This window comes from Lipophrys pholis (assembly GCF_963383615.2).
Source record: "Lipophrys pholis genome assembly, chromosome: 14".
Taxonomy (NCBI): Eukaryota; Metazoa; Chordata; class Actinopteri; order Blenniiformes; family Blenniidae; genus Lipophrys; species Lipophrys pholis.
In genome coordinates this window covers 5,462,465-5,476,364 of record NC_137633.1, presented here as the reverse complement: position 1 = coordinate 5,476,364, position 13,900 = coordinate 5,462,465, and the positions used below count along the sequence as shown (strand labels likewise).

At 45.2% G+C, this 13,900-nt stretch overlaps 1 protein-coding gene across 1 annotated transcript in view; it reads right to left on the bottom strand.

The window, feature by feature from the left end:
* ccdc88c (coiled-coil domain containing 88C) overlaps positions 1–11,617 on the bottom strand; it is a 39,021-nt gene extending 27,404 nt beyond the window's left edge. The window contains 4 exon segments of the mRNA XM_080480090.1: positions 3,299–3,407; positions 8,089–8,096; positions 8,098–8,202; positions 11,517–11,617. Of these exon segments, the coding sequence (XP_080336216.1) occupies positions 3,299–3,407; positions 8,089–8,096; positions 8,098–8,202; positions 11,517–11,576 (282 nt within the window). The 5' untranslated portion in view covers positions 11,577–11,617.
* Positions 11,618–13,900: the final 2,283 nt, after the last annotated feature.

Genomic DNA, 13,900 nt, shown 5'->3' with positions numbered 1-13,900 from the left:
TTCCATTGGTTTTATTTCCCAGTGAAAAAGTGATCAATTCATCAATTACTTAGCGACTCGGGGAGGAGGAGCCGCGTGGAAACCCAGCAGGAGTGAGGAAAGACGGAGCTCGCTGGTCGAAGCCTGTGAGATCAGGTTACAGCGGTTTGTACAATAGAAAGGACACACAAGAGGATGTGACAGACGCTATCCCCATATGTAACACACACACACACACACACACACACACACACACACACACACACACACACACACACACACACACACACACACACACACACACACACACACACACACACACACACACACACACACACACACACACACACACACACACACACACACACACACACACACACACACACACACACACACAGGGGCTCTGTCACTAGGGAGACGGGGAGGATTCACCAGACCAGCCTGTGTGTCTGCTGGGACATCATCTAATTAGGAGAAAGCCAACGCCTGGCTCCGTATGAACAGCTGGAGGTCTGCTGTTGTGTGTGTGTGTGTGTGTGTGTGTGTGTGTGTGTGTGTGTGTGCGTGTACACGGTCCTTGCAGCCGATCCAACCCCACAACATGCTCAGCCCAACCTCACTGACTTGATGTTAAAACATGAGGTGTGTGTGTGTGTGTGTGTGTGTGTGTGTGTGTGTGTGTGTGTGTGTGTGTGTGTGTGTGTGTGTGTGTGTGTGTGTGTGTGTGTGTGTGTGTGTGTGTGTGTGTGTGTGTTCAGGTTGGGGAGATTAACCATCGTGGACAGATTAACTCTCCACCGCCCAGATTGACCCACTTCACCCAAAGCACGCAAACACACACACACACACACACACACACACACACGCACACACACACACAACAGCAGTGAGGATCTTTACTATGTGACCTCCACGTGCTACACATAATAAATATGATATTACCGTCTTTGATTGTAGCTTTTTAAAACCAATAATATGTTTTTTATTGATTTGATTGTCTAACAATGTTAAAAATTGGACGATTTTTCCCCCCCCAACTAGTTCCCATCTCACAACCTGGAGCCTTTTATTGAAAACCACTGAAAACGTCTTACACTGCACTGGATCGAGCACCAATTAATCATTTTCAAGACAAAGATTGCAAAATCTACGAACCAGCAGCTGCAAACAACATTACATCAAACTCGAAAGCAAAAAAAAAAAAAACACTCCGATAGCTGCTGGTGAACGCCACCATAGGACTATAAATGGGTGAGTGAATGAATCGGGGTCATGACCTGCTGTCTCCACACTGTGTTGAAAAAGACTCCACCGTACAAGAGCTTCAACAAGTGAGCCACAAACAATAGACCATTTAAAACGGCATCACGTTGATAATAATGCAGCGACAGGCATCAGGGAAAAAAAACTGCCAGTAGCTTCTTACAAAGAAAGTATCTATCGATGATGAATATCATACACAAAACATTCCAGAGAGAAAGCATTAAAAGCGATGAAAAAGCAGTGAGACGATAATGACCGGCTGACTGATGAAACTTATGGAAAAGTATGGTGGCTGAAGCATCATGAAATGGGGCTAATTTGCTGCCACGATGTGGCCGTAGGTGTAGAAGTTGGTGGATGGCAGGAGGGCAATGGTGATAAAAATAAATAAATAAATTAGAAGCAAATCTTCCATAGAATGACATCAATGGCTGTCAGGACGGGACACAAGCATAGTGGATTTCATGTCTTCATTTATTACATATTACAATCATAAAGGGTGTTTGGTGACGTACGTATACTGTGATTGTGTGTGTGACTCCAAAAAAAGAAATTCACACTTTATTTCTTTTTCTCTTGCTCGTGTAAAACTCGCATGCAGCAAAACATGAACTGGCCTGAACTTACTCAGTTGGAAAAAAACACACAAAAAAAACACAAAATACAGTCTATTGAACTAAATATCAACTAATCCTCCTTGAGTACCAACAACTAGGCTGACATGCGAGTAAATACATCGGGGGTGTATGGAGCCAGAGCTCAGGAAACGTGTGTGTGTGTGTGTGTGTGTGTGTGTGTGAGCAGCTCAGCCAAATCAACTGCATCTGAGCTCCTTATCTCTGATTCATACACACAGTAACACACCCACACACACCCACACACACACACACACACACACACACACACACACACACACACACACACACACACACACACACACACACACACACACACACACACACACACACACACGCAAACTCCACACAGAAAAGACCAACACAGGCCACAACCAGAGACCTTCACCTCTTAACATTCTTTTAATATAAATTGCTATAATGCGTTTAGTTTGTTTGCTGCACAACTTTCTTCTCTTTTTTTAAATGCCACATCGTTTAACTTTACTACTCCGAGTGCAGAACAACTTGCTCTTTTGGTAAGAATGAAGGTTTTTTTTTAATGTCGAGTTAGGGCTGGGCAAAAAAAATCGATTTACTGGATTTATCGAATTTGTAGATAAAAAAAAAAAAGATTTTTATTTTGTAAATTCTGCATTTTTCGTATTCCGTTCTGCCACTCCTTGTGGATTTCCGTAGTTGCTGTTGCACTTTTGCTTAACCCTGGGTTAAAGCTTGAATTTGTTGAATGACAAAGCCTCATTTACTTTTTATTTTGGGATTTATGCATTTTATCACAGCACTTTTGACTATATATCTGATGGCTGCAGTCATTTTTAAGTGCATTGAGAAAAAGAAATCAAAAACTGAATCAAAACATACGAATAATTTTTCCTTTAAAAACAAAAAGTTTGTTTAGTCCACATTGTTAAACTGAATGATTTAAAATGATCTACAAATGATTTTGAACACAAAAATTGACGTAGTGATTCATGATGAGAATTGCGTTGCTTCCTGCCAGTGTTGATTACAGAACATTATTGCACACCCACGACCATTAATCACAAAGTGACACTCAAACTGCAGCGGTTCAGGAATGCATATGTACAGCGGTGTTGCTGTGTGTTGTTGTGTGTCGGCCTGCGGGGGTCTGCGCGGCGCCCAAACCGTCATGTGAAGACGTTCACATGACGGCAGGGACGGCGAAGAGACAAAACAGCCACACATTCATCCGAAGGCGAAGCGTATCAGCTGAGGTTACGGCGACACCTCATCACACAAAGACACTCGTCAAACGCTCTGGCGGCGGTTCGCCACAATAATTACACGGCAGCGGAAGGGGCAAGTGGTCAGGAGTTTAAAAGTAGTGGTGGCTGGTGATTGATTGTTGTTGTTGTTGTTGTTGTTGTTGTTGTTGTTGTTGTGGCACTGTGGGTACATACCTGGTAGTACGTTCTGATGTGTCGGGTGAGAACCGTCAGGTTGTGAAGGCGGAGCGCCACGTCGTTGTTCATGTTCTTGTTTAGCCTCTGATTGGCGGGGCTGGGGTCACTATGGAGACACACACACACACACACACACACTGCTTAGTTTGATGCTTCAGGCTATTTAGGACAGCGATCGTTACGCACACGCACACACACACACACGCACACACACACACCCGCACACACACACACACACACACGCATACACACAGTCCTGGTTCAGAGTCACTATTGTGCATAAGAAGGATTTATGCCCACATTACCACATGTCAGCCTGGGCCAGACTGATTTGCATGTGAACAGTGGGGGGAGGAGGAGGAGGAGGAGGTGTGTGTGTGTGTGTGTGTGTGTGTGTGTGTGTGTGTGTGTGTGTGTGTGTGTGTGTGTGTGTGTGTTGCGCTGTCTGGCCGACCCACTGTGACTGTCATGACGTCAGTTTGATGTCTGGGGGGGTGGGGGGGGGGGGGGTTCCACCACAAAGACATTCCCTGCATGCTCTCAGCAACTTTTTCTTTTTCCACAACTCATTGATTTTGTGAAACAAGAGCACTCGTGTTTTCAGAGGTCAGAGCCGCACGCAAACCGATCACCGGCCGCGTCGCTGCTTTCGCCTCTTTCAAACTTCCATCACAATGACGTTTACAAGTTAAAAAAACGTGTTAAAATTCAGCGATTTAGCATTTTCGTTTCAGAAAAGCTTCACGTTTCCACGGCAACGTTCGGAAAACTATGAAAACCATGTACTTAGCATGCCAGGCCTCAAGTTGGCGCTGTTGCTTGTTTTTCCGCAACAAAACCACACACACACACACACGCGTGTCTCGAACAGTATGTATTTACTACGGCCGTGTACGTCGTGGCAGCGTTTGTGGTCAACTCGGGACGGAGACCGACCGTTTCCAGAAAGTGTCATTTTCGCCCGTGTACACGGAGACGGAGTAGAAAAGTTTTCAAAGAGCTCCACCTTGGGAGCCGTTTTCAACAAGTTGTGTTCTCAGTGGCTCAGAGCACCGTTGTCGTGGAAACGTTGCGTTTTAACTCGAAAATGATGCCGTGTAAACGGGCTCTTAGTCATTAAAATATTTGAGTAATTCAGAGTACATACGGGCCCTGTGGCCCCTGATTCGTACATAGTAGGTAATGAGAAGTGGGGGGGGGACGCCGATACTAGCATCTGGTAAAATAAGCAAATCTAATTAAAGTTTATTTAAGATAAAGAAGATTGAGTTGAAGGGACAAAAACCACAAAATTTTTGCAAAAAAAAAAGGACATTTTCTTCTTCTAAAAAAAAAAAAAGCTCCACATCTGAAAAGCTGCTGGTGTCAACGGTTGCGCTTGTTGGACTAAAGGCACTTATTATACAAAAGACATTGTTTAAAGTTCTATTCTCTGTCATGTTTGACATTGCAGTTTAGTTGTTCAGATTTATCAAAAAAAGAAAACTTTTCCACTAGTACTCTTGTCGCTCTTTAGCTCCAGTTCCAGCTTCCTCTTTGTGCCTCATTCACCTTTTCACTGGTTTCTAAAGCCTGAACAGAGAAAAACACCAGCAGTCAGCCGAACAGTGGGTTTTTTTTCCTTCTTCTTCTTCAGGAAAGTCTGTCTTTTCCAGTTTCAGTCCCAGTTAAAATGTCATGCAAGAGTCAGTTGGACAGCCACATTAAATAGTGCAAATTCCTAAGCGGCTTGATGCCTGCTTGTTGGAAGGCCGCGCTGATTTAACAGCTGACCGCCTCCCTGACTGACTTCTCCGCAAACGCTCTCTGAGAGGCTTTCCTCCAATATTCCTCATGGCTCTTCTGTCCTGACCTCCTCCTCCGTAACCCACTTTCCCATAAAACCACCCCCAAACAGGTCCTAATCACCCCCCCCCCACCCCCCCCCCCCCCACCCCCTCCACTTCGGCCAGCCAAAGCATGGAGAACAATAGCGAGATTATCATTGTTTTTGAAGACAATAACTAACATTTGAACATGTGGTCTGATTGGGGACGCGGAGGTGGGAGGAGGTGGGAGGAGGTGGGTGGGGGCGGTCGAGGGCGGATGAGCCTTGATTCAACGTATTTATGTTAGAAATGGGGCCCGATTTGTTGCCACCTGAAAAGGTTTTGTTTAACTATAACAATACTAAACGTGTGGTGACATTATAGTGTGCAACTACTATTAACAAAACAAGTTTAGAGAGACTCACACTGTCGACAAAATTCCTCAAACTCAAAGAGGAAAAATGTCACTATGCGGCCAGAAAGCAGATTTTTAAGAGATTGCATGACCTCCCTGTCTTTCCCATTGAGGATGTAGTTACTACACAATGTTTATATCGAGAGAAAAAAACTATTTGAATAAAACTTACTATATTGATTCCTGAATGTCTTCCGATTCAGCAATCACTTGCTTTGGCTGCTCTAATGCCAGTAACCATTTGGGGAAATTCAAGCAACAGCGTGGACTTCTAATCTGTCAGAATTTACCATTTCAATGTGGAAATTTTTTTTATCATCTACGTATCGTGGGGTTTTATTGAATTTGTTATGTATTCTGAACGTCCCGTGTCAAGGAGCTGCCCTTTCACGAGTCTCGCTCTCAGTTACCACCTCTTTGGAAGAACTCAGATTTATCGCAGACTGGAAGTACGAGTCAGACTGTCGGTTGTTATCACAAGTAACAGACATGAAAACCAGTCTGAGAGCGGGTGTGTGCGGTGGGACGAGCCCAATAATCAGCTACGGAGGGATACGACCCCCCCAAACAAAAAAAAGAAGAGAGAACATGCAGCTGTTAGCACAGGGAGGAACAGCACATGAAAACTTTCAAATAAATCTATATAATCTCTCAATTATCTGCACACAAAGCTTCTACAGCAGCATAGGGGCTGAAAAAGCAAAGCACACGCTATGATAAAAAAAAGGTAATTACCATTTTGATTAGAATCAGCAGACATTTCATTCAGTAATTTAATAATCCAATCGTTAAAATGACAGTGAAACATGTAGAAATGGAAGTTTGACTGGATGATATTCTTGCGTTTCGTTATGTGAAAGTCATGTTTTCCTCCTCTGGACAATCAGTGGGCTGTGAAAACAGGATGTTGGCTCTTATCTTGTTAGGAGATAAGCACCGACAATGTTGCATGAAATTTCTCTCTTTGAAAGAGAGAAAAAAATAAATAAAAAGTGAGAACAAAATCGTGGATATGAAGACAAAACGGGAGGAAATATGTTCATACGTCACTTCCTGTACATGGCCCATTCCATACAAAAAGGGTTTTTTTGCCGGTTTTCAGTCTTTTGTTCACCAGAATAAGTGCATGACTGAAAGGAGCCAAGTTCCTCCATTAAAACACATTTTCATGATATCTGTAGAAAACCTGTGAACACTTCAAACCACTTAAAAGTATTCAGCCTTGCAGCCTCTTGATATTTGCTTTGGTATTAATTCACAAACACATCAACGACTGAAAAACCTCATGTTAGGCTCGCAAAGTGACGTCGCTTTGAGGCCCCGTTTAAAACACATCGTTTTTGTGTTTTCGTTTCAGCGAAGTTTTGCGGACATTTTAAAAACGATTTCGTTCACACGGAAAGGGCAAAAATATGGAGTTTCAATTTTGGGCCACCAGTGTGTGCTGTTGGCTGTTTTTTTGTATGCGAAACCAAAAAAAACACACGCGTAGAAACAACACGCTATAAACATGGGGAGCACTCGGACATTCGTATGGACAGACTTGGATTATTACGACGGGTGACTCTAAACTATAAAACTACCAAGTTCCAAGGGAAAACTGACCGGGAGTCACGACACTCTTCAGGCTGGTGTTGTTATTGTTCATCTACTTGCACATGTGCAGAAGAGCTATTACTACGACTTGTGGTGCGCATGCACAGTAGCAGCGTTTCAGAAAAGTTCCATCCCCCCCGTTTACAAGGAGACGGGGTTTTCGAAAAGTTCCACCTTCTGAGAAGTTTTCAAAAAAGCTGCGTTCTCAGCGGCCCCGGGCACCGTTGTCGTGTAAACAGGGCCTGAGTCAGCAACACACACACAATCACTCTCACGCCGGTGGTGACGTGTTGCCAGGCAACGAGACCGCGTGACGACCCACTGGATGACCTGAGCCACAGCTTGATGACCGTCTGACAAATGTGGACGGATCCAGCACAGCACCTTTACAGCAATGATTGATTTATAAATGGGCAAAAGTTCCCAGAAACTTAAGTCTTAAGTAATGAGTGGGAGTTGCTATGGTTACACTAAAAGGAACCAACTGCAGGTCGGCAAAGCTCCCGAGGTGAGTCCAGAAACTTTTCTCCACACAGTCGTGACCACAAAGTGACTTCGACTCTTGCTTTCCCTGCCTGGCGTTGCCCCGCTCGGTTTCACCCTCCGCCGCCTTTTGAGCGCCACATCTGGCCGTGTTGACGCTTACGACCTGAAACCAGCGAGTCAGGATGTGGTTGAGCTCACACACACACACACACACACACACACACACACACACACACACACACACACACACACACACACACACACACACACACACACACACACACACACACACACACACACACACACACACACCACACACCCACACACACACACACACACACACACACACACACACACACACACACACACACACACACACACACACACACACAGGAAACACTGGATTAACTCACACACTCCCTCTATATACCCCGTCCAGACAGCACACACAGGCAGATGGAAAAAGCGGCACCGCCACTTACATGTGCGTCCATGATCTTGTGCAGGAAGACGCCGTCCACCAGCTCCATGAACATGTTGACCCGGTCCCCGGAGGCCGCGTCGTCGGGCGAGCTCAACGGGCCCAGCGTCCGCACCTGGAGACAGAACCAAAATGGCAGATGTCAACAAAACGTCACCGTCTTGCAATTCAGCGGCTGCTTTGGAGTCGGACGTGATCTGAACACACTAGTAACTAGTAGCGTTCGACCTTAACTTCACCACTGACATACTGACTCATCCTGCTGGAAGTAGTAAATAGTCACAACAACCACTGGGGAGGCCGCGGGGTTTAAAATTGATCAGAAGTCTTCCTCACGCCAGCATGGATCCATCCTGCAGGATGGATCCATGCTGGCATGTCGTTTCCACTCAATCCGGAAAGTCCGAGACGAAAAAGGGTCTCCACGTCAAGAAATGTGTCTGACGAGAACTCTGCTGTGTTTATAGCAGGCGTAGCGCAGCTATAAACACACCAAAGACCAGAGAAGAAGAAGACATGAAGAGAAAGTCAACACAGAGTTCTCATGGGGCGTTTGGTGTCCCCGCTTGTTCCTCTGGTGACAGAGGAGCAGAACCTCGCTATCTTCTGTAGCGTGAACAAAAAACCCTGCGATCTGCCACTGTTGTTGGTTAGAAAGGTTACAACATGCAGGTTAACGGCAGAGGTGGGTCCATGCCCTCAGACTTTCAGCGTTTTTTCGGGTGTAAAGACGCTGAACAAGCCCGTTAAGATTCAAGGCCCCCTGCAGACTCGCATAAGAACCCATAAGAACAGGAAGAACAGTTTGGCTGTGTCGTCAGCAAAGGAGAGTTCAGACTCCGAGAAGAGGCTGTCGAATTCCTAGGCCACGCCCCCCCCACAAGCCACACCGTGACCTCGCTTCTCTGAACCGGGGGCACGGAAACCCGTCTTCACCAGGACGGGGGACAAATGTGAAAACAGAAACCCACACCAGGAGACATAATTCCAAACTTCGACCAAAGAGTTTTTTTTTTTTTTGTGAGTCTGTATATCGTGGCATCAGTTTTCCTTATCTCAGCCGCCACTGAGGTGAAATCTGCTTCAAGCTTCAATAAGTTTGACCCCCGACGGACCTCGGCTGTAACCAAGTGGTTGCTTGATTCCTTTCGGACGCACCGATAAACAATCTTACCATCTCCATATGACCTCTCGCATGAAACGGAAACAAAAGTCACTTTATTTTCAATTCTTATGCTTGATTTGATTATTTCTACTTCTAGTTCGACTTGACAAACAGAGACACTCTGAACTGAGGTATAATTGCTTCTTCTAAGAGTAAACAGCTTGGACCTCCCTCTGTGATCATGTCAGGAGCCCCCCCCCCCCCCCCCCCCCCCCCCCCCCCCACTCCAGAAACAACAGACTTTAGTTCAGAGAAAAACGATTCGCTGCACGACAAATCAGAAGAGTCGTGGTCCATTTGGTCGGACTCAGTGTGACATTGAGCTCCGAGCCAGACTAAAAGGATCTGATGAGCGGATCAAAGCAGCGGGACCGGTTCTTGGAGAGAGGCGGGCTTTAGGGTTTCAAACCCGTGTGGAGCTTCAGTCAGAAACATCCGGCAGCAGCGATGAAAAGCAGGTACCCTGGAGGACGATGACTCCTCACTTCAATGCAGCGGATATTTTGCTCTCAGAGCCGGTACCTGGTGGGTGTTCCAGGGAGGGGTTCACTCACCGCTACCTCGGATTTTACTTATTCCCCGTCACAGCGACAAAAACACATCACGTCTGCTGGGACGCTCGCTCGTGGTCGCACGACTGAGAATCGAGTCTTAATGACACCGAAGCTCAGTTGTGATGCTCGACTGAGCGTTAGTCCGAATTAAAACCTGCCAAATTCGACATATGCTGCAGTTAAAATGCCATCGACAGCATTTTATTTTTTCCCCTTAACCTCCACTTAGGGGCTTTTCTGAGAGTCGTGCTCTCCCTCTTCCTCTGGTGAGGAACGCCCTGCTCAGCTGGAAGCTGCCAGCGCGACCGCAGCGGCTGCAGCAAACAGGCTGGAAGGCACTTAACTCTACCCCCCCCCCCCCGCCCCCTCTCTTATCGAAGACAAGACGCTTTGTCCGATCGGCCTCAAGGGACCAACGGAGGTTTTGCACCTCTGACCTTGGAGTGATCTGGAAGCGCAATGACGAATAAGAAAAAAGAAAAAAAGAAAAAGTGAAAGCTGCCCCCGAGAGGCCAAACTGCTCAGGTCCGCGGGATGTGAGGTCACCTGGAAACCGGATGCTGCCCGGGATCGATAAGCCGTCGAGCGCCAGCGCCGGGTCGTGGGAAGGTTAGAACTGATAAGGAGGCGCGGGCATCTGTGACGGTGACACGTTTCTTCAGACGTGGTGAAACCGTCTTCAGCCACACCGTAAACATAAATATTAAGACGGGTTCTCTGGCCTTGTTGCCAGTTACTGGTTGAATCTCGCGGGGCTTTCCAGAGTTGTCTGCATGCGCACTAAAGAGCAGGTGATTGGCTGAAATCGACACAGCAGCAGCCGCTTTCTAACTTTAGAACCGCTTTATAACTACTACTTTTCACTGTAATACTCTGCCGTCAGTTAGACACACAAAACAGAACCCAAGTTATTGTTGTAACACAAATCATTTTCTCTACTGTTATCTGTAGATATCATGTGAGCAGTGATCAATAAACTCTATATTTGGCCAATCAGATGGAGATCAGCCGTCGATACCCGCCCCTGAGGCAGACGTGAGTGTCAGAGGTCACAGTGTGTGTGGAGAGCTTAGTGAGAGTGACAGCGGACTATAGAAAACACTGTTATTTGGAAGAACAAATCCCAAAACAAATAGAAATTACCCACCCAAGTGTTTGTATTTACTGCAAATCAGATCTTTAGAATGTTATATCATGATATGCTCACAACCTCGTACTTTACTAGGAAGTCAAGAGGATAAAAAAAAAAACTTGGTAAATTAAATGTGTATGTAAGAAGTATGGGAATCGTTGTGGAAATATATTAAAATGTTCCGGGCCAGACAGCTTCTCTTTCCAGTTGCATTTAGAACTTGTGGACATTGTGATGAACTGTGTTCACTGGCAATGGATTCCCGATGTACTTCTGTGTCCATGCAGTGGATTCCACTTCACATGCATGTCTGTCTTTATTGCAATCCAACCCTAGTGCTGGATTACATTTTTATAATTGGAAACATTTTTTATAAGTGATTTCCTGGATTCAACATTGAAGGTGTTTGTATATTTTGCACATGATTGCATTTAGTGTTTATTTACATTCTGCACGAGATCAAACTTTTTGGGGGGGCAGGGGGGGGGGTGAAAGGTGAATTAATGCGCCTGAGGTGTGCACCCCCCCCCTCACCCCCCAACACTACCAACACCACCCCCCCCTCCCCCAGCACTCACCCACACCACCAGCGGAGACTCCATGAAGGAGGCCAGCAACTCGGACACAGTCACGTCCATGCTGTGAGGTTCCGACGGACCGCTCGATCACGAATCGATCATCTAATCGATCGAGTGGATATCCGCGGCGGGCTCGCGGGAGGTCACCACACGGGACAGAACAAAGCCCCCGCGAGGCATCGATCCCCCCTCCTCCTCCTCCTCCTCCTCCTCCTCCTATGCACGAGCTCGCTCTCCCTCACGCACCACTATTGTCTCGCGCTGTCCCGTTTCCCACTCGGCGTGAACTCCGGTGGGAAGGAAAGAAAAAAAATGTAAAAGTTTAAAGTGAGAAAAATCACGTCCACATTCGCCGCCTCGCCCCCGCAGACTCGGTTCCGTTAAGTTAAGCGGGTAAATATCCGGTGAAAATTTCCGGCTGTCGGTGCAACACTTGATCCAAACTTCTCAGAGACAGTTGATCGTGTTGCCACTGGATACACGACTCGGACCGTAAAGCGGCCAGACCGCCGTGAAATTAGCCAAGAAAAAGAGAAAACAGGAGAAGAAGAAAAAAAAAAAGCACCAGAGAGGGATTAAAAATATACCAAAAAGAAAAGTTATGCCCGTTATTTGTTACATCCACAGAGTCTCTCCGCCTCCCTCGTTTACTTCGCTCTCCATCAACCTGACTGAAGTGGTGGCGGGCGGGCGGGCGGGAGGGGGGGGGGGGGGGGGGGGGGGGGGGGCGTGCAAGAGCCGAATGACTGACAATTAACTGACCAATCCGGAGCCGCAGACACGTAGGTCCCGCCTTTTATGTGAATTGGCCAATCAAGGTGCAGGAACTGTGGGTCCTGTGACGTCACCGTGCAAATACAGACAGTCAAAGACGGGAGAAGAGACAAGATAATGACATCCCCATGATTAAATTAAAGTAAATTATATTAAATTAGAAAATATTAAGTAAATTGACTGTTTGGAATGTTTAAATTGAAACATGAACTGTAGGGCAAACAAAAACATATTTAAAATAGATATAAAGTCACAATATTGACAAAATGTTTAAAAATTAGGGCCAAAATTGTGGGAAAAGGGTTGAATAATTCTTAAGAGTAAAACTGCAAAAGGCCATACTCGGTTTCCCTCAGATTACGACTTTATCCAACAAGCTATTACTTTGGCTCAGATAACTCAATTTAAATTAAATCAAATTTTTTTCATATTCTTTCAAAGCTTTTATTTTGGAATATAGTGACTTTCTTGAAAAAGCAAAAATATTGCTACCTAATTGTTTAACCATGGATAGATCATGACACCAACAGCAATATTCTCAGTGGCTTGAAAGTCTGCCACGTGCAGCGTAATATGTTTTGGTTTTTGTCCCAATGTTAACTCAATTATGTTTGCATTTGAGCAATTTCACCTTCCAAAGCATAAACAAAGAGTCATAACTTTTAACTGTTGCTTTATTTTTCTATAAGATCTGAGCAAGCTGCCTTTTTCTTGTTATATGGCCTTACACCTTCTATAGTGTTCAATACAAATATCTCATCAAAAAATAAAGCGACAAATTAAAAAGCAATGAACCTTTTTTTTTTCCTATTCATTAACGCTGGAGGGATGGGGGATTACTTTAAAGGCGAGCCAAAGTTGATTTCTAGGTTATTGCAAGGCAGTTGTTTTAAGAAATTCCTGCCCTTGAATTCTGTTTTGTTGACAGATAGCTTTATATTTAACTGTGATAAGCGTGTGACTAGATGTTCACGTCTCTACATAAACTCAACATTATTTTGGGTCATATTTTCTCGTTATCTTAACGTGGTTGGAAAAAGGCCAACAGAGACGTTAGGTGCAGGGAACACTCTCACTCCGCCTGTATAGTCTTTGATCGCTCTTCAAACAGGTTGAAAAGGGAAACTGAAGATCAGCTCACATGCAAAGCAGCAGAGACCGATCTGATGGCATGAAGAGGACATTTGACACTTAAAGCGCAAGCATGATTCAGTTGGAGTTCAAATGTGGCGTTTTTCCACGTCACGTGTGTCAGTTCGTTGTTTGTGCTGAAACAATGATGACTTTATTTGACTTTTCAAATCCATAGTGTGCAAAAGATTCAGCATGCGCAGGTTCCACGGGTACGAACCTGCAGGATCACAATTAAACACACAAGTTTGAAGAAACTACAAAACAAACAAACAAAAAAAAAAACGACGACTGTACAAACTTTTCTCTTCAATCGCACATGTGGCATTCATAATGTGGAGAAGGGCGCCACTCAGTGGTTGATGGATGTTACTACATCTACCCGACTACATCTTCAAGAACACAACAAAAAGTAAAGACTTTTTTTTAATGAATGAATTTTATGTTTACTTATTCCCAATCCACATGAGACATTTATA